This window comes from Neolamprologus multifasciatus, chromosome 7 (assembly GCF_963576455.1).
Source record: "Neolamprologus multifasciatus chromosome 7, fNeoMul1.2, whole genome shotgun sequence".
Taxonomy (NCBI): Eukaryota; Metazoa; Chordata; class Actinopteri; order Cichliformes; family Cichlidae; genus Neolamprologus; species Neolamprologus multifasciatus.
The window spans coordinates 29,593,870-29,621,600 of NC_140445.1; the positions used below are offsets into that span (position 1 = coordinate 29,593,870).

Consider the following 27,731-nt stretch of genomic DNA (forward strand, 5'->3'; position numbering starts at 1 on the left):
AGTTAGTATACAACTAGACCAGCCTCTATCTTGCTGGCTATCAGTTGTTGTTCGCTAATTTGTTAGCTGCTAGCTTTCTGTGACCGTGTAAACACAGCAGTTGCTACGTGGATAGTTTCTACACCGCTAAGTTTCTACACTGCTAATACCCGTTAGGGGGCCCACGATGACAGCTGCCACTGATGCATTTGTCTTAATGTGAAATTAAGTATGCAACTTAAGAGCTAATAGGCGACCTGTTCCACTCTAGCAACACACCTGCACTCTTGTAGAGAGCTCGTGCGTGCCAAGATGTGCTGCGTGATGAAGTGAGAGAAATAGGAAATAGAAGTAGCCCACTGTGCTAGTTTTGCCCTGTAAAATGTAATGGACATGTAAGCCAAGTATTTCCTTCTATTTTGTGGAAAGGAAGTAGGGCTAAAGCAGCTGAGGCGAATTATTTGACTACATTTAAACGTACATTGCATACATGTATTTGGATTTTGGCAGGTTTCATGATTCATAAGGTTTTGTTTCTTCCCCTGCAGATTAGTAGTGTGAGTTCTCAAATTTATTCAGTAAGCTGTAAAGGTGAGTATTGTGCTGCATTTACGGATGTCAAAAGATTACACCTGTCGCAGTTGTGGTGCTTTAATGTAAATGTTTGGGCACCCATGGTCAAAATTTCAGTTCATGTGAACAGTTAAGCAAGTAGAAGATGAAATAATCTCCAAATGGCTTAAAGTTATAGATGACATTTAATTTCAAATAAAATCATTTTCATATTTTGTTAAACAGAAAAGGAAAGGCCCACAGCAAAAGTTTTGGACACCTTGTAGTTGACCGCAGGGCCCAAACTGCATGTCAGTGTATGTAATTGATATACATCAGTTGTAACATTGCAGTTACACAGTAAATTTCCCAGTGTTAAAGTGTATTTACTCTAATAGAGTCATTATAACAACAGCTGGAGCAAAACGCCCCCCAGTGTGGGTGATGATTCGTGGAGTTAAAAGAGGCAGTGTCAACGTTACTCTAGAAAGCTCCTCCCACCACAGACTCGTTTTCAAACCAAGAGGATTTTTCAGGACGCCATTTTCTTCACATCAGTTGCAGGGTAAGTTGTTCATATTTACTTATTAAACCAACAATTCGACATTTTAAGCACAGATAGCACGTTAAAATAAGGTTACATTCCTTTTGTCCATGTTTATTATATATTTCATTTTGTACCAGAAGCAAATGTGACACTGTCTGTATGCTAATGTAAGGTTGTTAATTAGCTAAAAAAAAGTTGACTGATATCAGTGTTGGACTGTAAGGCTTGTTATCAAAATTTATTTCAGTGTGTAGTGGTGATTGTGTTGTGTTCTAGTATGTTCGAAATTCCATTAAATTAAACCCTCCATGTGTTGGGATTTACATCTTAACATTAGCTAGCTAACTAGCATTTTGGCTAACCTCAGTGCGCGGGCAATTCGCTATCGTCAAATTTTAAATTACATAACCCAAGCATTAACTAATTAAAGGTTTACACTAAATGTTACATTTTTCTTTTTTTGATACCTATGTACCAGATATAGAGGTCGTTTTCAGTAAGGTTATTGTCTTATTTTAATTTGGCTGTCTTCAGCGATTTTACAGTTACAGGAGTACAACCAGCAGGTGTTATAAGCTTGATAAAGTATCCAAAATGTCCAGGATTCAGTTTTTAATGCTTTTTTTTAGTAGGTTGAATTTAAGATGACAGCATTTGTATTTATTGTGAGTTGATGGTATTGACAAAAGTTACCCCGCTCCTTTTTCCATTTTGGTTACCAGACTGTTCAGTATGTTACCTAATGATGACAAAATACTGACTCCCTAGTACTAAGTTAGATCAGACAAATGGTAAAAAGTAGTAGTAATTACTTTAGTTTTGTATTGAGGATTATATCGCTTGTAGATGAAATACTCATTTAGTAAAGGGCTAAAAACTACCGCCAAAGGAGCTGAAACACCTTGTTACACTGACATAAAAGTAACATACAGTAAGAAATAACATTGCAAGGCTATTTTGCTGGTATTTATTGGACTGATTTAATATTCACATTTTCTGTTTACTGTAGTTCAATGAAGAGCACTGACTATAAGAAATTACTGTCTACAGGAAGCATGCTGCTTAAAGCAAAACTCGGAGGTGTGCAGAAATTTGTTAGAGTATCTGAGCCAAGCCTTAAGGAGTTTTTGATTGCAGGTAAGAAACCAACATTGTATAAAAAAGGTGTACAAGGGGCTTTAAGTTCTTTTTGTTATTTAGTCTTTTCAAACTGCATTTTATGATTAATTGAAAATGATCTGTGTTTTGGAAGCATCTTAGTTATGAATGTATATTTAGTGGGGAAAAAACTGCATAATGTGAGTGTCACCCATTTTAATCTACCACTTATCAAGCATGTTAGTGGCGCTTAATAATTTAGCTTTTATTTATCTGACTCACTTTTGAAGAAGTATCTTGAAATTATCTTCATTTTAAGCTACAAAACATTAGATGCCATGTAATCTTTTTGTTTACACAAAGTTGTGTGCTTGTTTCCAGCATTTGCAAAGTTTGGTGTGCCAGGCGTAACAGAAGGAGTGAAAGTTTTTGATAGTTCAGGGACTGAGTTGGATGAGGATGTATTTAAGGATATAGTAACAGATCCCTCAACCGGAGTACTAACCATCAAATATGAAACAGGTTTGTTTGAATGATGTGTGTTTCATTGAATGTCATTTTTGTGTGTGTCATTATTACATTGTTTATTCAAAGAGTGTATAAAATGAGTCTAAACTGATTTGTTTTGCTCCTATTTTTGAGGTCTGGAAACATCTGTTGCAGAAGTGTCTCCTGAGCGGTTCCAGTTATCATCGCCACATTCATCAGATTCACAGGATACTGTCATCCTTTCAGACAGCCCTTTGAGGAAACGTCAGAAGCTGGATGCAGAAGCTAAGCAAGTAAGAGTTAACAGATTTCCACATTCTTCTAATAGTGTCTTTTTTGTTTGTAGTTTAAGTGTTCTGAACTGTAGTGGTTATATCAACATGTAGAATGTTTTTATTGTTTTTTCCAGTTGGTGGAATCCATTCTCACCAGCGAACCTGGTGGAGAACGTATAATAAATGAGTACAATCGGACCAAGTCCCTGGTGGATGAAACCAGAAGAAAAATGGTCAACATATTGGTAGCTGACATGACAGAAAAAAATGGGTAATTTATTTCTGGCCCTGTGATTTTTACTATCATTTTCAAATTATTTTAAATCTCTATTAATTCCAGGGAAGCTGACTAGTTCTTTTCCTTTTGATCTTGCAGTACATCACCACCACGGCAGGTAAAAGAAATGTATGCCAGAGGAATTGTAACCTTTTTCCCTTACCTCAGTGACCCATACTCAAAAAATGGCTATGTAAGTAGCTAACAGTAATAACTGATACAACTAAAATCAAAATTTTAAATCCTGCCAAAATGTATGTCCTTATCAACTGTTCATGGTTACATAACTTACTGATAAATTAAACAAAATGTCTGTATATGTCACTCTCCAAGGAACATTATTATGATAGCGAGAGTGGCACTGGGTATTTGGCCTGGAGGATTAAAACCATACAGAGATGCACTGCTAAAGAGAGGCGATTATCATCTGGAGGTAACATTTATAATTAAGTGGAAACATATAATACAGTTCCAAATTGCGGTTCTGTATTAATAATGGTTATTAAATGTTATTATTAGTTTTGATAAAGTTGTATTTCATATTGTCTAGCACCAGGAGATGGATCATCGGGTGAAGACCAGTGTGGTGGACCAACTGTCAGACGAGAGTTGCAGTTTGTTACAGAGAACGTGCTGAGTGAGGATGAGTGTAAGGAAGCAATCTCTCTGATGAAACATTCAGCTGATGAAGACACAGTCAAGAAGAAGATGAAGTTGACATTTGTTTATCGACACAACATGGTCCTTGACCCCCTGCTGTCAAGCAACATACTATCTGTTTTTCCACGTTTCAAAGATATCAAAGGCTTGGTGAGTATTTTTCATTACGTTGACAATGTAAACACATTTTATTTTTTGCAGATAGCAGATATAATTCTCTATTCTCTATCCCTGTTACAGATCGAACAGGATTTTGTACTGATGTTTGGTGAGGATGTATCAGGCAGGTTGCTGGAGAGGTGGCCAACAACATTCAAAAGAAAGATTATCCAACAAGGCAGAAAGCTTCCTTCTACCAGTGACCTGGAAGAACTCTTGCTGGCAGCTGACTCTCCTGAGGATGCCACTGAAGTTAATGCTGACATTGGTGAGCTGTTATTTCTTTGATTAGCACATTCACAGCATATATAATGTTTGTCATAGAACAGCTGTCCTTTTGTATTTTGGGTCTACTCAAACATTTTGTCAATGCAGATGCATTGAAATTTGTTATTGATGATGATGATTCAACTTTATTAAAAACAAATATTTTTTTCAGGCTGGGACAGTGACCTCTCAGCGATTCTATTGCTATTACATCTGATTCCACCATCTGGTCAGGGTCAGAAGAGACCAGGAAAGGTGTCAGCTTCTCAAGCAGAAAGGCATCTCGTGGTCTTCAAGAAGGTTTGTTTCTTTTCTATTTTTATGGTATGAATTACCAGTTTAAGAAACACTTGATTCTTATTCCCTGTCTGTATTTGTCTTTTCAGACTGGAACAAATATCCAAGAGCACCTTGATGCCATCACTACCAGCACTCAACCCTATCTCCTGGCTGTTGGGGTGAAAAAGAATGACATCCACCAGTTCTTCATTATTCTTGACAAGAATGCCATACCATGCAAGTCTACCTCTTCACTTGGTGCTTTTGATGAACTGTTTAAAGCACATTTTGTGTTTGGCACATCTTACAACACCATGCTTCACAACATGTACACGTTCATCCAAACCACTGTGTACAATATAGATGTTGGCAAAGTCAAAGAAAGTCCCAGAGTTGCTGAAATAAGGGCAAGGTTGCTTCATTAGGGCTTGAAGGTTAATTCTCCATCATGAAGTGTTTTGTCTGTCAGGCTGAGTTCACTGGTTCAAACATGCTTGTTAGGCATTTACGGTTAGTCCATGGTTACTTACCTGGAAGAAATCTTCGCCTTAAATGTGCCCAGCGTGACTGTGGCTGTGTGTTTGGCACTTTTTCAGGTTTTAGAAAACATTTAAATACCAAACACCTTAACTATTTCGACCAACAGGCTGACACTGATGTTAATTTACAGCCTGATGTGGCAGTTAAAGAAGTTAGCACTACAGGGGAGGTGGTGTCAACTAATGTAGAAGAAACACCCACAACATCTGAAATGTTGAAAAGTTCAAATAAGAGCACTTTGGATATGTGTGCCTCTACTGTTGCACAGCTCAGGGCAGCTGGATTAAGCCAATCTACTGTGAATAGTTTTGTCTCCTCAATGGAGGAAGTGTTTTTTGAGATTCATACTCAGGCTAAAGATGCAGCTTTACAGAGCTTACCTTCACAGGACACAACAAGTAAAAAGAAATTAGAGCAGTCATTCAAAAACTTTGAAAACCCATTCACACTGTTAAATTCAGAAGCTAAACGAAATAGGCACTTTAAACAAAAATGGGCAACTGTTGAACCTGTTGAAATGGTGCTTGGCACAAGATTTGACAGTAGAAGAAACAAGATCACAGGGACTTTTGATCAAGTCATTGTAACTGATAGGTTTGCATATGTTCCTATTTTGGAAACACTGAAAACTATCTTTCAAAACCACCATGTTGTCGACATGTTCAAGTCAAGGAATATGTCCAGAGAAGGTGTGTATGCAGACTTAATCGATGCTGCCTATGTTAAAAGATGTCCCCTATTTTCTGCAGAAAAAGATGCCTTACAAATTCAACTGTTTTATGATGACTTTGAAACTGCAAATCCCCTGGGCTCTAAAAAGGGTGTACATAAATTGGGTGCAATATACTTTACACTAAGGAATTTTCCTCCAATCTTTAATTCGTTGTTGGTCAATATTCATTTGTGTGCTCTTTTTCATGCACAAGACTCAAAGCGTTATGGCTTTAATTCAATCCTTGAGCCACTTGTCAATGATCTGAAAGTTCTTGAGACAGAGGGACTGAAACTTCCCATGTTTAAACACTTGGTTCATGGCACTGTAATCCAGGTCACTGGGGACAATCTTGGTTTGCATAGTCTGTTTGGGTTCGTGGAGTCATTTGCAGCTCGATATTGTTGTCGCTTTTGTCTGCTTGAGAAGGATTGTTTTCAAAGTGTGTTCTGTGAAGATGATTCTGGTGTTGCACTAAGAACTCTTGATATGCATAAGCAGCACTGTGAAAGTGTACAAAGAGATCCTACGCTACCTCATGTATGTGGTGTGAAACGCACTTGTCTCTTGAATTCACTTAAATATTTCAACACAGCCAACAATTTTTCTGTAGATATCATGCATGACATTTTGGAGGGAGTTGCTCAGTTAGAGGTGAAACTTGTGCTGCAGTACATTCAGGAGAACTTCCTAAGTGCTGAACAACTTGCTGGTAGAATACATGCCTTTGACTATGGCTTCAATCAGCAGCGAAATCGCCCACCAAGGGTAAAGTTGTTTGATGGCAGTAATGATTTAGGACTAAATGCGATTCAATCTTGGTGCTTATTGCGTAATGTACCTTTGATGTTTGGCGATTTAGTACAGGTGGGTGATAGCTACTGGCATCTTCTACTTCTGCTTCTACAAATTGTCAATATTGTGTTTTCACCAGTGCTGTCAGAAGGTATGACCATCTACCTCAAACATTTGATTATTGATCATCATCAGCTCTTTAAGCAGTTATTTCCCACACTCAGTCTCCTACCAAAGCATCACTTCATGATACATTACCCTCGCAGTATACGAAATATTGGCCCAATTCTGCACATGTGGTGCATGCGTTACGAAGCCAAACATAACTTCTTTAAGAAGCAATTAAAAAGCTTTAAAAACATTACAATGACATTGGCCAAGAAACACCAAAGTTGTATGGCCATGTATTGGGAGTCTTTTAGCCTTGAAAGATTAGCTTTAGGACCAGGAAAGATGGTGACACTTGGAGAGCTGAAAGAAGGTCCAGAAATTGCTTTAAAATTTGAAGCTGCGTTGTCTACCAGTGTTTTTTCAGCTAAGTGGATAAAGCATCATGGTACAGAGTACCGCCCTGACTTTATCATCTGTACAGAGGTAGTGTCTGAGATTCCAGTGTTTTATAAGATCAAAAGTATTGTTGTGAAAGATGACATTGTATTGCTCTGTGGAAAACTGATGGAAACCTTGTGTTTTGATGACCATTTTCATGCATTTAAGGTCAGAATGCACCCCAATATGGTGCTGAAGGTGTTGAACATAAAAGAGCTGTGTTACTTCAAACCATTTGATCTTCAAATGAAGTATGGCACTTCTGATTCCTCCCTGTATGTGGTTCCATATTGTCATTTTATGCCGAACTAAATTCATTGTTTTAAAGTGTTTTATGACTGTTTTTGTGTGTGTAGTGTTTTATGTACACTACATGAGATGTTTTAATATTTTGAGCCTGACATCAAAATAAAGCCATTAAACGTATTATCTAGTTGTGGTTTTTGCTTACTTGTTTTATATTTTAAAGCATTATTAGAAACCAGGTTTTTATGCTGCAAAACACTAAATTAAGTGTAAAGGTAACACTACAGGAAGAGTTTTAGTAACACTACTTGGTGTAAAATTAATTTAAAATTTTACTCTATGAGAGCTAATTTTTCACTAGAGATTAGTGTATGAATAACACAGTATAGAGTAACATCAACTCTCATCAGAGTTATTTGAACCCCCAGTGTTAATTTCAAATAACTCAATTCAGTGTTAAAAATCAGTGGAATTTTACACAAATAGAGTTAATTTATCACTATGATAGAGTAAATAATATGACACTACTAGTAGTGTTAGGTTCATTTAACACTCTGCGGTGTTACTCAGTGTTAAATTTTTACTCTATTTAGAGTTAATTTTACTCTAAAATTTTAACACTATAGAAAGAGTCGATTTAACACCAATTCCGAATGGGACCAAATAGACTCGGGACCAGTGTTAAATTTAACTCTTTAAGTGTTATTTTAACACTCCGAATTTTACTGTGTAGCCAGACTGTGGACTTGCACCCAGGACCTTCTTACTGTGGAGCAACAGCACTCACCACCATGCCAACAATGTAGGAAATACAGGGAAGCTATGATTTCCTGTTGAATTTTGTACAAATCTTTAAAGCCTGAGGCAATTGTGTTAAATACATGTAGGATGCTTACATAAATCCGAGGGCTGGCCCCCTTTTCTTCTTTTTATTTTATATTTTATTATTGTTATTATTTTTATTTTTATTTATTTATTTTTAGTGTGTTCCTCCTTCAATTAAATCTCAATCACAAAAATGTGGCGCTCCGAAATAAGGCTCACACCGTTAATTCATCATTTTCACTCTGTACCACTGCTCCTTATCAGGCTGTGTGAAGCACAGTAAACAATTCAGTCGAGGCCTTAAGCCATAAACAGACATCACTCACAGACATTGTTTTCATAACCAAACTGCTCCAGACCCTGTCCCCTAAATCTACACAAATGCCCTCTGGGTGACATGAAATGCATTTAACCAATTAACAATCAATGGCTTCTTCTTCTTGCTGTAACAAATTCTGTATTTGGACATTTGTGTGCAGCATTTTGCGTATCAGCATAGCATTTGTTAGTAAAGCATTCTTCATTGCAGCAGCGTGTGTGTATCACTCTTCATTGCACAAACATGTGTAGGTGTATGTGTGTATGTGAGTGTGTGTGTGGATCACTTCTCAATGAATTGAATCAGCATTTTGATTTGTGTGTGTGTGTTTGTGTTCATTTCTCAGTCAATCAACGAGTGCATATGTGTTCATATGTGTGTTTCTCTTGCTTCTGAGTCAGTGTATGTAGATGTGTGTGTTTGTGTGTGTGTGTGTTTGTGTTCATCACCTTCCTGTTCTGGTATTCTGGGTAAACCACGGCCTGAAGCGTGCTCTGGGGTCCTGCTCTCCTCCTTTTCAGTCCGTTTGGGTCCATTGGTGCTGCTGCCCAAAGTTCTCTCCATACTGGTTCTGGCCCCAATTGAGGCAGTCCTTTTCTCCAGTTTCCTGCATCTTCTCCTTGTCCAGCTCCTCCTTAACTTGACCCTTTTTGCTTCTGTAGGTCCTTCAGGGTTTGCTCCTGGTGTTGGAGCTTCTCGTCAGGTTTGACAACCTCCTGCTCCAGCAAGCTCCGGCCTGATTTTAAGTCCTGTATCTGGGACTCCAAGCCTGACTGATGGGTTCGATTAGCAGCCAGCTCCTCCTGAGGCATGCTCAGTTTCTGCTCTGATGTCTTGAGCTCTCACTGAGGACAGAAACCTCAGAGTCTTTTCCGTACACGTCAGATTGAAGTTTATTAATGTTTTCCTTGCTTTGCTTCCACGGCCTTCTGCAGCTCTGCTGTGTGGCTTTTCTCAGAGGTCAGCTCCTGGCTGAGCCCCGACACCTGTGCCTTCAGCATATGTTCTTCTGCTGGTTTTGTCCAATCTGAGGTGCCTCCTGACCTCAGTTACTCCTCGTGTCTCTGGCACGCCCTTTTTGCTGCCCGATCATCCGTGTTGGTCCATCACTGTCCTGCACAGTTTTAATGCAGAGTTGTTAAGGTCAGCATTCTTTTGCTCGGCCTCACCTTTCATCCGGGCTTAATAGGCGTCTCGTCACAGCTCTGTCAGCTGAAGCTATCTGGAAATCTCCCCCGTGTAGTGAAACGGGCCTTGGATTTAACGTTCTCCGTCTCCGCTGCATGAGATCTCTTTCCTGCAGCACTGTTGACATTCTCAGGCTGTTGTTGTGAGTCCAGCTGCTGTAGCATTTGGTCAGGGTCACATCAAAGATGGTAGAAGGGAGAGCAAAGATGGTAGAGGGGAGAGCAGGAGTCCAGGTCAGCCTCGGCTTTCCGGGCCGACAAAGCAGCCTGTAATCAAGCATAAAGAGAAAAAACAAAAACAAAACAAAAACAGACGAACAGGAAAATGATGTTGTTTGAAAATAATGTTGTTTTGGCTATGTTATTCAGAGAGGGGCCAGGCCCTGTGTCAGCCTTCTCCCCCCCTTTTTTTTGTTTTTTCTCACTATATAATCAACTCCTAACCCACCACGTTGACAGGACAACACAGGTACATGTTAAAATTCTTAAGATCATGTTTAATAATTCAAAAAAGGAATTTTATTTCATTCAATAATCACTTATATTAATCAATCACAGGAAAACATGTCACAATTTGACTCTTTTAACCACTAAATTTGTTGTTTCATCACTGGTTTGTGATTTACCAGTGTCTGTCTTTTTGAAGTCAAGTTGTTGTCCTGCAACCCAGAGAGTTTAATTGTTAGTAGTGGATAGACTTTATCATTTAACATCAGGTGTATGTTAAGTTTCGCTGCTTTAACCTTGCTTGAAAATTTTCACGTGTTCATGAGTGTAAGCTGTTTCTTCATTGCGTGTATGTGCGTTTGTGGGTGGGTTATTTTAACTTTTTTTTTTTTTTTTTTTTTTTTCTCAAGCAAGGCATTTCTCCAATTGTATGTGTTTTTAATTTTGTTTCCCAAATTTTGATTTCCCACCTTAAATAACAGCATTCCATGTCTTCAGCCAGGAATTAGAGCTTGCTTGTGAGATTCAGGGACACATGGTGCCAAAAACAATTCAGTGAAAAACTTGCCTGAAAATTTCCAGTGATGGTAACCGATAACTGGAGGAGAAGATGTCCTTTAAGCTTCTTTTTCGGTTATGGACAAAGTGAGAGGTCAAACTGTAAAATTTTGAGCCAGAGCTTGGCATGTGTGTCGTCCCAATTTTATTAATCTATCCTTTTGCTGCTGTACTCAGGTTTCCAGGTTGAGAGAAATCCACCTGTATTAAGAGACTAAAACATTCATTTACTATTTTTCTTACAACATCCATTTGGTTCATCTGCCTAGATTTTACTCTCTCTCTTGGTGCATAGTTCACACAGTCAGGCAGTTGCCTTTTATGGGAATGCAAGTTTCCGGTCACTTACCCCCAACAGCTGCGAAGCCGTCTCTCCCATATCAAAACTCAGCCAAACATTAAACATTCACCGTAGTGATTTAAAACTTTATTTGTAATATTATAATCAACAAAATCAGCGTTTTAATTACAGGCATGTATCATTGTTTGCAAATCATACTTATAAAACTCAATAACACGCTAAACAGGAAGTCCTCTGTGGGCTTCACAGCAGCCACCTCATTTGCATGTTCACACACTATCTAAAAATAGCTCGCAGCGCTGCAGCGCGCTATCGTCACACACAGCCTCGTTTCACACTCAACTCTCTATTATATTACAAAGACGTCTTATATTTACAATCACTCTCAGGCCTGAAAGTTTTAGCGCCTACACAATTTTGACAAATTTAAGATAACGGGTCCAACCGAAGAAAGTCCAACTTTTTTGTAATCAATTAACCAGTATCAGACTCTAACTGTATCTGGCCTCATCTCTAAAATCCCTAAGTCAATTTACAGTGCCCAAAAAAGCGCAGATAAGGAGACTCTAACTCCTAGCTTGTTCCAGGATGCCCTGTACCCCACAGTCAAGCCAACTGAACTAACCCTGTTCGCCGACAGGTCAAGGTCGCGCGTCCGCGGCCAGGAGGGAGCGTAACCTCCGGGCTATGCGCCTCTTAGTGGACTCTAACCACCGTTCTAACAAAATTTATAATACTTTTAAACCGCCGTCAACCCTCTAAAACAAGAGTATGACCGACGCAGATGCAACGTTATGGACAATGGAGCCTCTAACTCTCAACATGGCCAACACAGATGCAATCCTTTAGACCAATGGAGACTCTAACTCACAAAATGACCAATTCCCTATCAAACTACCTGAGACTTTAACTCAGTATTATTTTCCTTTACCTTGGGACTCTAACCCAGTATTATTACTTTTAAGCTTATTTCAAGTTTCAACACTCATGAGATTTTTTCATCAAAATCAAAACAGACACCCACCGGCAACTTTTACTGAATAGACATTTAATTTCATCGTCCAATTCAGCACACTTCGGATAAAATCAACAGGCCTGTGCCTACCTCTTTTATAAAGGCGCCTGTCCACTCAGTTCGATTGCCGGATAATGTCTGCCCGTCTGACCACCTCGGACCGTCCAAGCCTCCAAAACTTCCATCCCAATACCACAGGACGAGCCCCCAAAACTGTTACGGATTCAAATATTGGGAATGGATACAAGAGGAAAACCAAAATAACCACACTGGTCCGGCCGGGTCAAGTCAAACGATGATTTAATGAACACACGCGTGGGAGATGGACACCATACAACAGACAGCATCAGATCTCGAAATGGTGGAGCCTTGATCAAACTCTTATAGCCTCTAGTGGCCCCCACCTAATCATAAAAGCCTAAACATTCACATTCTTTCTCTCACACAGCGCCTAAGCTACAACCTTGGCTCCCTGTTTATCTGCTCCTGCTGATGGGGCAGAATGCTCTGTTCTCTTCTAATCAGACAAATGAGACGATGACTTTCTGTGAACAATATTTTCTTATAACTCAGCAGTATAATGCATCACAAAACAATATCATTCATTCACAAAAAATCAACAGTCTAATATAATGCAAATCAGTTTACCAAATGTAATAGTTATCACCCTCTTCTAATTCAGGAGCATAATGCAAACTAAAACTACATAATAATTCACAATCTTTAATTAGGGGTCTAACATGGCATAAAATAATATTATAATCTGACACTAGCTGCTCGCTGTAAGAAAAGGGTCAAAAAGAGACATTACTGTGTATTTAGGAGGCTGAATGTAAAGAGCCTTGTGCACAGCACTTGTGTATTGTTCTTGTAGATTACTAAAGATCTAAGAAACATTTAAATATCCCATTAGATACTACATTGCTATCAGCTCAATTTTAGTAATGCAATGCAGTTAAAGAACTACAAAACAGATTCTTTCTTTTTGTTTTGTTTGTTTGTTTTTGTGGATTCCAGTATCTACTTAACTTAGTGATTAGCTGCAATTATGTCATTTTACCGACATAGTTGAAGTCATAGCTTAATGGATTCATTCCCAGTCAGTGTTGGGAAAGTTACTTTTAAAATGTATTCCACTACAGATTACAGAATACATGCCCCAAAATGTATTTTGTAACGTGTTACGTTACTCAATGAGAGTAATGTATTCTGAATACTTTGGATTACTTAATATATTATCATGCTGTTTACAACTACATGAATGTCCTATTGCTGTGATTTATTACTATTACTGAAGGATACTCGCCATACCAATACCAATTAGATTTTTAAATCTTAATATAAAATGAGTAACAGTAGGGTGGACATTAGGTAAGGCTGCACTTTTTGCAGCGATCTCGTATAGAAAACTATTCCGTGCATATATAAAACAGGTCCGCGGCTCCGAACGGGAGTAAAGGGACCTCTGGCTAATACGGTGGGTTCTGTGTCGGGCTCGTAGTCAAAAACTAGCTTTACTTTGTTGTCTGGGTCAACTTTGCTAGCGAGAGACAGAGAGAGGCGTTGAAAGGCTGCTGCAACGGAACTTGTTGTTTCGGAGGAAAACATGAACACAGAGTACAGTCGAGTCTTAATAGCTCACTTACAACTGGGCTACACTGCCCATGAGGCTACTTTCTTTAGGGCTATGCCTGTAACACTCTGCTTATTGCCTTCATATTAAATAATTTTTTGAACAATAATTTTTAAAAAATATTTCTTCACGTCATTATGCGGGCCGCAAGTAGAGGTGACATGGGCTGCGAGATTGAGACACAGGCATTAGAGCCTCTTAATGCGTGATTTGTTTGGGTTTCCACCAGCGTGGATTTACCAAAAATAGAGAGGGTATAGCCTAACATATGAAACAGGAATTGACCACTGTGTAATCCATTTATTTCAACAAAGTAACTGTATTCTGAATACCACCTTTTTAAACTGTAACTGTAACGGAATACAGTTACTCATATTTTGTATTTTAAATACATAACAGCGGTACATGTATTCCATTACTCCCCAACACTGTTCCCAGTTGGGTATCAATGGTCCTGTGGGTGTATATAGACATTTGCAAAGTACCTCTATCTTTCAAAAGACAAATAATGAGATTAAGATCATTATTGGATGATGCGCCAAGCACTGGATCAATTTAAATGATGTCCCGTACACATAAGGAATTGTCAGCACTCACAGCTTGCCATAAAGTGACTTGAGGATGCTAACAGAAATGTCAGCATGGATTGCTAAAAGTGATGAATAGCTGGTATAAATAATATGCGTCTGCAGTTTTAGCTCACAGTAATCTTAATGTTAACCTTTAACCTTTTTAGCAACGAAAAATAGATATAGATATAGTTGAAACCCAGGTCAAGAAAGTTGTAACAGTAAGAGAGGAAATGTGAAGATGCATTTTTCCAACCTTTACTCATACTCCAGTGGATGCATCGAGGCTAACTCAGCATAAGGACGCCAAGGATACCTTGGCATGCAGACCGGAGGAGTCAGGGATCGACGCACTGACCTTCTGACTGATAGACGACCCACACAACCACCTGTGCCACGGCTGCCCTGTGCTAACCTTCTGCTAGCATTTACACAGCATCTGTACAAACTCAGCAGTAACCTGAGACCCTTATTTCAGTAACAGTGAGACCAATGTCACAAGACTGGTCAATTGTAACTAGCAACGGCTGATCAAGACTGCAGGAAAAACTGATGGATTTCTCCTAAATATAAGACATTCAGGAAAAACAACTCAACTCGAGTGTGGTGGTAAGAAAGAAAATCTTTATACAATCAATAAACATTTAAGCTTTGGATATACCTACTCATGTGGAGTAATTTTCTTAGCATCTAACCAAATCAAAACTAAGCAGAAGGAGCAGACTTCATGTGGGAAACAGCCTGATTACAGTTGTGGCCACTGACGCCTCCAGAAGTGTCAAAACTCTGGAAAGGCAGGTGGACTCAGGTGTCTCATTAGGAGCACAAAGAGCTTGTTAATGGGTCCTTTTGTCATTCTGTGTATGCAGATTCATTTTGCTTTGGCCAACAATTTATTACCGGAATGACACTCGTTATTTTTATTATTATTGCTTTTCTCTCTCTTTTAAAGTTTGCATCATATATGCCGAACACGTTATTGAAGGTTTACTTGAGCCCATCTGATATTTTCTTAGGGTATAAAAAAGAAGCGGCAACTAAGTAAGCTGCAAAGGGCACAAAAAATACAAGACTCTCTCTGACATCTGCTGAGGTGGCCAGCCTATAGCCCAGCCTTAAAGCTTAAAGATGTCCCCTGCACCCTCCTAGCATGATCAGAGGTACAAACACTGCAGAGATCTAAGAGTGCTGTAAAATATGAAGACCACAAGCAGGCTAAAGTACACTCATAAACTTGTAAAACATATGATCTGCTCTATTTTGCGTCCATGATCATGTGCTGTTATCTGATATAAACTTTCTGTGCAATTAAAATCTATCTGTTGTAGAGGCTTCTTTACCACTAAGCTATGTAGTGATATGGCCTCTCTATTACAGTTAAGCTAACATTATATACATGTTGTGCTGTGGTTTTGTTCAGAAAAATGTCAGATACTTCTGTTAAATGTGTCTGAGATTTTCTCTCATTTGCATTTTCTGACTGGCTGCAGGGTCCAGGGAGAGAAGTCTGCCACTGTCTGTATTAATGGCCCCCTTAGAGGTGTGGCTGAGGTCATGCTGAATTGATTTGTAGAATTTTTGTGTATTTTCACGGTTGGACTTAGGGCTGTTTGATATAACGATATATATCGGATGACGATATAAAAACATCTATCATTTCATTTTACGCTATCGTTTGTTTCGTGGTGTCGCAAAATAATTTTTTTCATTGTTCTGATGGTCACTGTAGTGGCTATATTAATTTCTTAAAGTTCTCTCTTTCTCTTATATTTAATATAACCACACTACGGATGGGCAAGCGCCTGTTTTTATGCGTTTTGGTTAGCAACAACGATGGTAACACCATCGCATGTCCGCTTGTTTATGTTCCACATAAATCTTTCACAATAAAGCTCAAGATCCTGTTGAGACTTTTCAAAATAAACTGAATCATGTGAAAGAGCAGATTATTTATGGATGAGAAGTAAAAAAGAGCCGCCAGGTGCTAAAACACCTGTCAGAACAGGAAAGAAAACGGCGGCCTTACAGCTTTTGTCTAAAAATATATAGTTTCATGCATCAGTTAAAACACTGGACTCCAGCTACATGACGCGCAGCTGGAAACACTTCCCGCAAGTCGAGCTGCCCGAGATTCACAGAATTTACAGAAAATGTTACATTTTTGTGATTTATATCATTAGACGATAGAATTCTTATATCGGGATATTTTGGTCATATCGCACAGCCCTAGTTGGACTTCACTGAATGATCAGTCTAACAACAGGAAACCAAGCCCCTTATCTAAAGAGAACATTTGCTTTTCCTCTGGTGAGAGGAAGCTAGAGCATGAGACATTTGGTGAAGAGATTACATTCATGCTTTACCTACTAACTATTCTCATCTTGTTTTAGTACTGTAAGAGCATTGATCCTATTCATGTTTATTTATAGTTTGTTTGGAGCATGGCTTTGCTATATGTATTTTGATAGACACACAAAAAAAAACCCAAAACTGGACAGGTTTTGTTTTTAAGGTTTGGAGAGAGTTTGCCTCTGTGTGTATATAAATTCTGCCCTGAAAACTCTTATAGAAAATAAATATATTTCGATTAGTTCAGTACCTGATGTTCTTCAGCTTGTGAAAATACAGCTACTACAGTCAAAGGAGCTTGCAGAGAAAAGCGTCTGGACTTCTTTAAGTTACTTGAAGACGTTTCACCTCTCATCCGAGAAGCAACAACATTGTCATCCCCTATGTAGCCGGTGTATCAGAAAAACTTCTTTTCTCCAAGCATGACATCCCGGTGCATTTCAGACCTAGCAACACGCTCAGACAAAAACTGGTTCACCCGAAAGACAAAACGCCAAAACACAGACTTAACAATGTGGTGTATGCTGTACAGTGCAGCGAGGAATGCCCAGACCTCTACATTGGAGAGACCAAACAGCCACTTCACAAGCACATGGCACAACACAGAAGAGCCACCTCCACAGGACAAGACTCAGCTGTCCATCTGCATCTTAAGGATAAAGGACACTCTTTCGAGGATGCCAATGTTCACATTTTGGACAGAGAGGACAGATGGTTTGAAAGAGGAGTGAAAGAAGCCATCTATGTCCACTGTGAGCGACCATCTTTGAACAGAGACGGTGGTTTACGACACCAACTCTCTGCCATCTATAATCCAGTTTTGAGATCCCTCCCCAGACGCCTTAACGCCCTCTCACATCCTGGGCCATCTGACCTCAGGAATTCGCATGATAAGGTGGGGCCAGGTTTCACAATAAACTCACCCGAAACTCTGGCTGATTGGGACCCACACCCACTTTCACACCTTGGCTCATGTGATTAGGTAGAGGATAATCAGGGGGTCCTTTTGTCCCTCTGTGGGGGGAAACTCCCACTAGGTTTATATCTGGGACTCTCCACCATTTGACCTTAGAATTGAAGAAGCTTCTCGGATGAGAGGTGAAACGTCTTCAAGTAACTTAAAGAAGTCCAGACGCTTTTCTTTGCAAGCTCCTTTGACTACAATGACCTGGATGACTGAGAACCTTCACAGACATACAGCTACTACATATAGTCTAATATAGATCTGTGTTCTCAATACTAGTTTAGTATGTTTTTTTCATATGCAGATTTCTGTAAGTGGTCATACAAGGGGCAGTAGGAAGAGTGGGTCATCTACTAACAGGAAGGTCAATGGTTCAAGCCTCAGCTACTCCAGCAGGCACTACCTTGGGTTAGCCTCTGTTGTTTAAATGTGCTATAGGCGAGAAAAAAAAAAAAAAAATGTACATAATTTAACATAGTGCATGTTTCAGATATATTATTTTAACTTTCAAGAAAAAATTATGTTTAACTCAATTCAGTGGGCTGCATACAGTGTTAACTCTGATTGGTCAATTAGATTATAAAATGGTATGCAAGTACTAGTCTGTTTACCATATACAAAGATGTAATGACGTTTACACACATCTGCACAGGGACTCAGGGGACCAACACCCATAAGATTGCTGATTGGCTGCTCTAACCTCTTTGTGCCTTCTAGGTTTCTCATCTATTATTTCCAGCTACCACAGCCAGTGTTGTTTAAAAAAAAAAAAAAAAAAAGATTAGGTGGGTCAGTTTATCTGACCACTAAAGCACTCTGCCTCCACAATAAGATTACAAATGATTTCAAAAAGAAAAGCGAAACTAATGTAATTGTTAGACTCCACACAGTAATATGTTTCATAGTGTGGAAAAAAAATGTAATGGTAACAGATGACGATGACCCTGACTCAATATAAGTCCACTCTCTGTATCTTTTAATCCCTTTAGCATGAATGTGATCAGACAGCCCAAACAGTCTCAGAGCTTTAGAAATACTGAAACGAATGATTTGGGGAGAAAAACTCTTTTTTCATCTTTGCAGGTTGCTTACAAACATTCATCTTTGCTTTTTTTTGCTTTTTTCTCTAGCCTCTCCATATAAGTCTTTCCAATACTTTCAGATTTCCCCGAGGCAGGTGTGCGACTGACTTTTCCAAATCACCCATGTGTGAAACAGCTTGAATTAGAACCACTATCACATACAAAGGAAACTAAACCTCATCAAGTAGTTTCTCCCTGTTTTCATGGGGTGAAAGACTGCATGAGGACTCTCACTGGACAAAAGGTCCTGTTTGGCAAGTGTTTCTGCAATATGTAAAACACGGACAAATGAATCAACTCCCTTTTTTAAATAAAGTAAAGCAATGGAAGGACCTTCAGGACCTCTGAGCTCACCATGTTTAATAATTACCTTCACTGGATATTCATTCTGCTGATTCGAGTGTTTTGAGGAGAATCTTAGCAGGAAAGGTCAAACAGTACTTGTAATGCAGCGGTGGGTGATCATACATCCACTGTCACTTACATCTCTAGAGTGGAGCAGCTGCAGATTACAGTGCTGTTAAATGCAATTCATTACACATTAGCATTTTACCACAGTGCTGCAGTTATTGACTGTACTACAGTGTGCATCCCCATAAACTATATGCTGTGCAAATGCAAGACGGTGTAGGTGTGTATGAATTATTTGTTACTGCTCGAGTAAACATTTGAAAGATATGAAAGAAGTAGAGTAATGTATACACTGTACATTTGGATATTATTGATTAATTGTTGGGTGGAGAGAACCCAGATTTGGTACTGTGTAAGTCTTACTGTTTAAAATGTATATTTAATTTAATGAAGCCTAAGCTCCACTAAATTGGTGCATTAATTAATAACAGAAAGAAGAGCCCTGAAACACTAACAGATATTTACTGTAATACAAAGAATGCAAAATATTCTGCTGAATATATAATATAACCTATTTTGCACAATATGGTCTAAAATATGTATAACCACTCCTTTATATGTAACTCTATTGCTATGTAGTAAGAGGAAGGACACATTGTTTACATATTTGAAAAAAGTGCAAATAGTACTACTTTTATTTACTAGTACCATACCTACCATACCTATTTAACAGAATAAGTGAGTCAGCAGAGTTGTATCTGCATGAGATTTAAGGCATGTAAACTGTATCTTGTATTTTAATCCATTGATGACTGCTGTTAATATATGAGACAAAGATAAGAAAAACACACCCCTACCTTGCAACAGATGAGCAAAATAGCATCAGATTTTATTGATGCAACTTCAGTGGACTTTCATCTGTCCATCCTAGAATAGATGCTAAGATGATGGGAAAGCTAGCTGGAGGAGGGGATGTGAGTAGGGTATCGGAGCCGATACTGTAAAATATGTGTGTACTCATACTCATAAAAGTTAACCGATACCATGAACCGATACCACCCTCTGATTATTTCATTAATCAGAGGGTGGCTTGTCACTTCTGTTGTAGTTTTTTAGATTGGCCACTAGGGGGACAGGCACAGGGTTAGACGAGTGAGACTGGCGGCTCCAGATAAAAAAAGAGAAACTGGAGGCTGCTGTAGCTAGGCTAAACAAAATGTCAGCAGTGTGGACCGGAACAGCCAACTTTAACTCAGGTTTTGGAAAAGCGATGAAAAATGTCAAGAGAAAATCCACGGGCAGTTAAAATAACAGAGGCTCTGACTCATTTTATCGCTCTGGATGACCAGCCAATGCCGGTCGTGGAAAACATAGGATTGCACCGTCTTCTCAGCATACTCGAGCTGCAATATGAAATTCCCACCGCCCACACATCAGAGAGATAATGGTGCCAAAACTTTCTGAAGAGGTAAAGACAAGCAGTGTGTGCGCGATGTCAGTCCTTGGTTTAACGGCACAGTGGACTGATGATCCACGGGCAGATGAGGAGTTCGTTCGTCAATGCCAAATACTTTCGTTATTTTGTTTTTTTTGTTTACATTATGGACACTGCAATAATTTCAAAATTTATTTTATTCTCAAACCTAATTTGTATTTATTTTATTCCAAACAGAAGTGTTTATTTATTATTCTGAAAGCTCGAGACAGTGGCAATAGTTCAGTGATATTTTTGTGGAGACTCTGCAATAATTTAACAGAAGTGCTTATTTTTCACTTGAAATTTTTTTGTGGTCATTTTTATTAAGATTTAATTTTTTATCGGCAGAGAATAAAATAAAACCTGTCTTCCAATTCACTGCATTTGTGTGTGTGTGGTAGAAGTATTGGTTTTTGTACTCTGTATCGGCAAGTACTCAGATCCAAGTATCGGTATCGTATCGGTTTGAAAAAATTGGTATCGTTGCATCCCTAGATGTGAGTGTTGAAAGTGTTGAACAAAGACTAGACTAGGACTAGTAGTGATATTACACTGTGAAAAGGAAACAAAACTAACTAAAATGTCTGGGAGTATGGGCCATATGGATAGATGATCATCTTTTGTTTAAAAAGTTGGGCACTAAAACTTCCAACTTGCCCTGCTAACAAACTGGCTTACAAAACTTTTGATGAGATCTCAGACGTACTAAAGAGGCTTTTAAATCTAACACCTCTGGCGATAGCTGAATGGTTCAGGTTTTACAAAAGGAATGAGTCAAATATTGAATTCATATTGGAGTATATGGCAGAGCTTCATAGATTAGGAGAGCATTGCCATGTCGGGGAGTACGCACTAAGGAACAGGCTTGTGTGTGGACTGAGCAATGAGGCCAATCTGAAATGGCTTTTGACAGAATATAGACTAACATTGACTTGCAATTTGGAAATTTCCATATTTATGGAAAACACAGCACACATAAATTAGTACACAAAACTTAGACTTGATTAAGAAGTGTTAAAATGTTGCACCATCCTGCAGATTTATGGTTTAAGGATAAAAGTTGCAGGATGGGCAATAAAATAGGGTACATAGAGAAAATATGTAAATTAAAGGCAAACAAAGAAAACAAGAACCAAGGAAAAGAAGGTACAGAGGTAACATGAGAGACTCAAATGAGGATGATTTGTCAGTGACAGAAGTTATATGGCTGACACCTAATGTTTACAGAGTGCCATGAAAGATGAAACTAGGCAGTGGGTCAGTGCTCACATCCAGGAAAATGTTCCTAAACTCAACCTGAAATATACAAATGTGGGATTGATAACTTACACAGGAGCGACAATCACAGTACTGCAAAAGCTGAAGTTAAAGGTGAAATATGGGCACATATATGTCTCTTTGGCATGAGATAAAGGCCATGCGCCAAACAGAATAGAAGTTGTGTCAGAAATACTGTATAGAGATTCAGTGTTGAGGGAGGGGATTGACTGAGCTTGAAGAGAGCGCAAGACCAAGGTTTCACAGGCAAGTCATGTTGTATACGGCTTAAAATCTAAGCAGTGTTTCAGTATTCGGTACACCAAGGAATATTAGCTGTAAAGAACTGATGTGACTGGGCAATGCTAACAGTATCTTTTGGAAAAAAGACAACAGGCAAAGAACTTATTTGTCACTGAATCCCATAATACGTATAGACCAATATCCAATCCCACGCAAAGATGACACTTGTGATTCTTTAGCACAGTGAGAGTTTTTAAGAGATTACCTTGCTTGGGCCCTGTCTATATCTATAAAGTAAAATATAACAACCATCATACTCACAAGAGTCTATATGAATACAGTAAGTTGATCTTTGGCATCGCCACTCCTCCAGTAATTTGGCAAACTGCCCTGGGCCAGCGGCTGCAAGCTATATCAGTCACTCAGTCATACTGAGAGAGCATAATCATTACTGGTCCAGATGATACCATGCATTTTGCAAGCATAGTTGCTGTTCTGACAAATTAGTGGAGCACTAGCCGTCAATCATGGACTCCATAAGAACTCAGCAATCCTGAATGACTAAGTTTAGTTAACTGGATTATCACAAAAGTTCTATCAACCTCTCAAGCATGTTATATTCACTGAATGTGGTGCTGCAGTGGTAACCCAAACGGAAGCAGATCAGTGTATGTGCGTATTTTGTCGTCTTTGTCACATTTAATATGTTTGGCTGGTACTGGGTAACTTTTAATTTTTGCCAATGAATTCATTTTTTGCATGTTTGAAAAAGGCAAGAGACAATATTTTTGGTTTACTAGTACTATGGGCAGAATACCTTTGTATGTTGGTAAGATAGTAAAGTGGTACCTGGGTGATTTTACATGAACATTCAACTGACACACATCATTTTTTTCTGTTATTGCAAGGGAAGAAACAGAGAAAAAACATCTATACCAAAATCCGTCATGTAAATTAAGCTGCTGAAATTATCATTTTGTGGGGCATAATTATCACAACATTTTTTAGGTTTGTCTGGTTTGCAAACTGCATGTATATAGTAAGCCTTACACTGATCCACTATGCTGGTGGCAATCTGTTTCCCACTATCCTCTAACCATTTTCAAAATTTCCTTTATTACAGAACACAACATGTGTCCTCACAGCCTACACACTGAAAGTGGCAAGTTCTGATCCAGATTTGGATGCAGTATGGCTGGCCTGCTAGGTTCTTTCAAATGGCTATAAGACCTACAAAGACCTGATCTTACACAGCCAGACATTTCTCCACAGAGCTGTGTCATTATGATGAATGCTTGCTTCCCCATGTGCAAATGTTCCAACAAAACGTGCTCTCACCCACTTTTTAGAAGATTCGCCCCTACCATCATTTTATAAATGTTGCACAACCAAAAATGTTTGTGATCGGCCTAAGCAAATATAAAAAAACAAAACAAAACTGACTGTTCTTCCCCCCGATACAGTAGCAGAATAATAACTGCACCCTATGGAAGTGAGTTGTGCTTATAGAATGCCTTATTAGAGTTTGAGGACATTGCATGAAACTTTGTATCTGTATATTCCCTACCTTGCCAAGTATTCCCCCGAGCTCCCATTGCTCTGTTGTTTATCCATACAATTGGTAGTTCCTGGTATGAGTGCCAAGGCAGGATTATCCTGGGCAGCACTGCCCACGGCACGCGCTCCGAGTTCTAATGAGTCATGGACGTAGTGATCCAGAGAAGGGGATCCCATGACCCCATGTGCCAGTAACCCCAGGGGTAACCCTTCTGTTCTCAGCTCAGCCACATTCTGGCTGTCTCCCAAGACCCAGTGAAACTCTGGAAGCGTCATCCGCGTGACCAGCGTCCACAAACGTCGCACCTCGCGAATGTCGCACCCAAATGTCACCAATCCTGTTGTAGCTGAGTGTTCTCTAAGGGTCTCCAGCTGTCGCAGGAGAGTTTGCTGCTGGTCTGATTTAGAAGAAGTGGATGAAGAAGAAGCAGAGGCAGCAGAGGAAAAATAGGGTAAGGTTGCAATACCTGATGCCACCGCTGAGGTTGGTAGTGCAGATGAAGATACTGAAGAGGTTAAGGCAATAGTTGTCAGGTTGACAAGAGTGCCCAGGTGAAAGCGGGTGTTGTTCTTGATGAGGAAAAGGAAGTCACTAATATTCCATTCCTGGCAGAGCAGAATGCTGATGTCCCACCAGCCATTCATCATCAGCAGGGTGTAGAGCAGCTGGGATTGTGGAGCCTCCACAGTTCGCATTGCCATTTGGAAATGTAGAGGATTCTGTGAAAAGTTGGTAAAAGGAGGACAGGTGTAATGGGAGTTGAATTGGCAAATGGAGTGGAAGGTAAAAAAAAAAGTTGTAGGGGAAAAGTTGAAGTAACAGAAAAAAACGAGGAAAAATGTGATTTTGAAAAGTGGAGGAGTGCATTTAAAAAGGAACGAGGTGAATAGGTGTGACAGGAGGAGAAGATTTAAGGGATTAAGATAAATGGATGAGAAAATGGCAAAAGCAGTGGAATTAAATAATATGAGATAGAGAGGAGGGACAGTTAAACATAAACAGAAGGAAATAAAGGAGGGAATAAAAATGTTGTGATCGGAGGACAAAGTGTCGATGGGAATCAGTTGGATTTTATATATGGGAGACAGATAGCAAGAGAGACACAGCATCAGATGATTGGTTTTGGAATTGATGATATTGTGAGAAAAAGCAACATAGCGGAGAAATGATGTTGGTGAAAAAGAAAGAAATAGGATGGGCATAAGGAAGTGAAATAAAACAGAAGAGCAGAGGAAGAAACAGGAGAAAGAGAAGGGTTCATAAATCCAAATGTAGTTACTTTTTGTCTTCAGTTAACGTAGTTTGCTGTGTATAATGGATAACCTCCACTTACCTGTTTCTATAAATAAAACTAATTACATTTTTTAAATGTGTAGTCACTTTAAGAATTGCAGTTCATTTCAAAAGAGCCTTTCACCTACTCAGCACCACAAAATTTAATTTAGTTTACGCCTTTGTTGAATTTATGTGATTCAGAATTTCAGCAGTTGATTAATGACCTAGACAGATCATTGAGTACATGGTGGCTGATTACCACTAGGACCTCATCTGATACAATAAAATTGTGCAGTCTCATAGTGTTGTTGCTGTGAGGAAAACCTTTCGCCAATTTTAGCATCTTTCTAGAAAGAAAGTAAAATGAGAAGCATGAAATAGATTTATTCCAAAATGTACGGCCTAACTGGCTTTAAGTTTTAAATCTGCTGGACCACCTCCAGAGGTAAAAACAATTCAGCGCTTTATGCAAGTAATGCAGCATTGCATGTATTACACCATTGGTGACGCATTTCGTATTACTCTCCTTCTAATTGACATTTTTAATACTAAATAGTACATTTAAGATTCATTTGCTGCCTTTTAGGTCAGAGCTGGTTTAACTGTTTTCATACACTTGACATGTTTGAATTTGGTTCCTTTGTTCTGTTATTCTGTAATCAGCTAACAAATCCTTGCCAGTGTGGAAAACTTATTTCCAACCGTAGCAGTGCTACAAACAAAACTGCTGATTTTTTGGAACTTTGCCCCTAACATTAAATTAAGTAACAAACACTGGCTGATAAACAGTCCCCAGCGCCCTGTTATTTACATTGACTTGCCACTTTATTATGTACCCCTGTTCAACTGCTCATTAAACACAGATATCTAATCAGCCAGTCATGTGGCAGTGACTCAATGCATTTAGGCTTGTAGACATGGTCAAGTCAACCTGCTAAAGTTCAAAACAAGCATCAGAATAAGGAAAAAATGTGATTTAAGTGACTTTGACTGTGGGATAGTTTTTGGTGCCAGACAGCCTGGTCTGAGTGTCTCAGAAACTGCTAATCTACTGAAATTTCCCCTCTAAATCATCACTAGGGTTCACAGAGAATGACCCAAAAAGGAGAAACTATTTAATTCAATAAGTGGAAGTTCTTAAAATAAAAATGCCATATGTCTGATGAGAATGGCCATGCTCCTTAGAGCCGCAAAAGGAAAGAAACTGTAACTCCAATAACTATGCATTACAACCATGGTATGCTGAATATCATCTCTTGATGCAAACATGTTGCACCTTGAAGATGACAGGCTATATCAGCAGAAGACCACACCTGGTACACCTGCTGTCAGCTAAGAACAGGAAGCTGAGGCTAAGATTATCACAGGCTCGCTGGTCTGATGAGTTTCAACATCTGGTGTAAACAACAAGAAAAACAAGGATCCATCCTGCCTTCTACCAACACTTAGTGGTAGTTATGGTGTAATGGAGTGGAGAATATTTTCTTGGCACAAAAATGATCCAGTTTGAGCAGAGCACCTTTGGGATGTGGTGGAACAGGAGATTCACATCACAGATTTGATGCCCACAAATTTGCAGCACCTGTGTGATACCATCATACCAATTTAGACCAAAACCTGAGAGGAAATTTTCAGATATGAAAAATTAAGGTACTTCCAAAGAGAGAAAGGCTCGAACTTTGCACTAGCAAGGTGTATCCAATGAATTGTCCAGTGAATTTCAGTTGCCACTATTCCAGCACACTAAAACCATGGTTGCTCAAAATGTCAAACTTTATGAGCTCACGTTAGTTTGTAACCAACTATGAAACAGCAGTGCCGGTCTTTATATTGAATCCAGTCTTCTCTGCACATCTCTTTGATTTGAGATATCATGCCAAATCAAGTGAAATGCCTATAACTCTTGAACTTAAAAGTTTTATCAGTAGTCTGGCTAGTCTTTACACCCATGCCAAATTTAAGGTTTGCCAAAGTACAATAACAAATATTGCTTGATGCAAATTTCTGATACTCGAATTAACTAAAGGCTAAAGAACACAGTCCCATTCTTAACAGTTAACTCTTTAATGCTGTCATACATGCACTTTCCAATCCAATCCAACCCACTTTCATCGCAGCACCACCATCAGGTTGCTTACAGGACTATTATTATGTAAAACCTCCGTCTGTGCTTTTAGCTGACTCCTGAAAGCAAGTCGCAGCTTACGGCAGTAACACGGCAATTTCACCAGAATCTGCAAATTTCCAGTTTATATTTCTAATTCTAGTTTCAGTTTTATTTAATTTTATGTTCATGAAAGGTTATAAAAGTCTTTTTTTATTCGTACGCTGATGTATTCAAATTATGAATGAAAGACCATGTTGGTTTTAATAGCAGTTGAAATATTTTCTTCAAGAGTCTCAGAATAGAAACACGATAAAAGGAGAGTCAATATTTAACTCAGCAGGTGTCTGAAGACATTACTGTCAGAGAATAAATAATCAAATTCACTATTAAGGTGAATAATTGATGTTGGGTTTCAAGTTGTTCTACACTGGTTGGTTCCAAAAGACATACCTTGTTAACAAAACACTCAGTTCCATAGTGTTGAGCTATAGTCTGAAGCTCTTTCATTGGCATAGTTATTTCCTGTTTGGTGGTAATGAATTTGCTAATTTGTTTGCAATAATCAGTTAAATGCAGACTACACACATACTGTAGATCAGAGCAGATACATTTGAAAGGTGACACTCTCATCCCTGTAATACTTGAAATAACATTAAATAGATCAGAGGGCTGCATGAGCTGCCAGATCTGCGTCAGTATACCTCGGCATACTGTACCCAGTATACAATATGCCACTTAATCAGTCGCACACTTGTTTGCTTGCCTGAACCCATAACACCAAACACAGAAT

The 27,731-nt window shown here is 38.9% G+C and overlaps 2 protein-coding genes across 2 annotated transcripts in view; one reads left to right on the top strand and one right to left on the bottom strand.

Annotated features, from left to right (window-relative positions):
* The window catches only part of grin3a (glutamate receptor, ionotropic, N-methyl-D-aspartate 3A), a 93,045-nt gene that overhangs the window by 59,152 nt on the left and 6,162 nt on the right, over nt 1-27,731 (bottom strand). The window contains exon 2 of the mRNA XM_085164708.1: nt 23,569-24,278. Coding sequence (XP_085020834.1) covers nt 23,569-24,278 — 710 coding nt within the window. The remainder of the gene's footprint in view (nt 1-23,568; nt 24,279-27,731) is intronic.
* LOC146514526 (uncharacterized) lies at nt 930-5,007 on the top strand. Its single transcript, XM_085164709.1, has 11 exons — nt 930-1,096; nt 2,129-2,215; nt 2,558-2,698; nt 2,819-2,958; nt 3,075-3,211; nt 3,317-3,410; nt 3,551-3,650; nt 3,768-4,027; nt 4,118-4,304; nt 4,476-4,603; nt 4,690-5,007. Exons 1-11 carry the CDS (start codon nt 976-978, stop codon nt 5,005-5,007), a joined length of 1,713 nt encoding a protein of 570 aa, XP_085020835.1. The 5' UTR covers nt 930-975.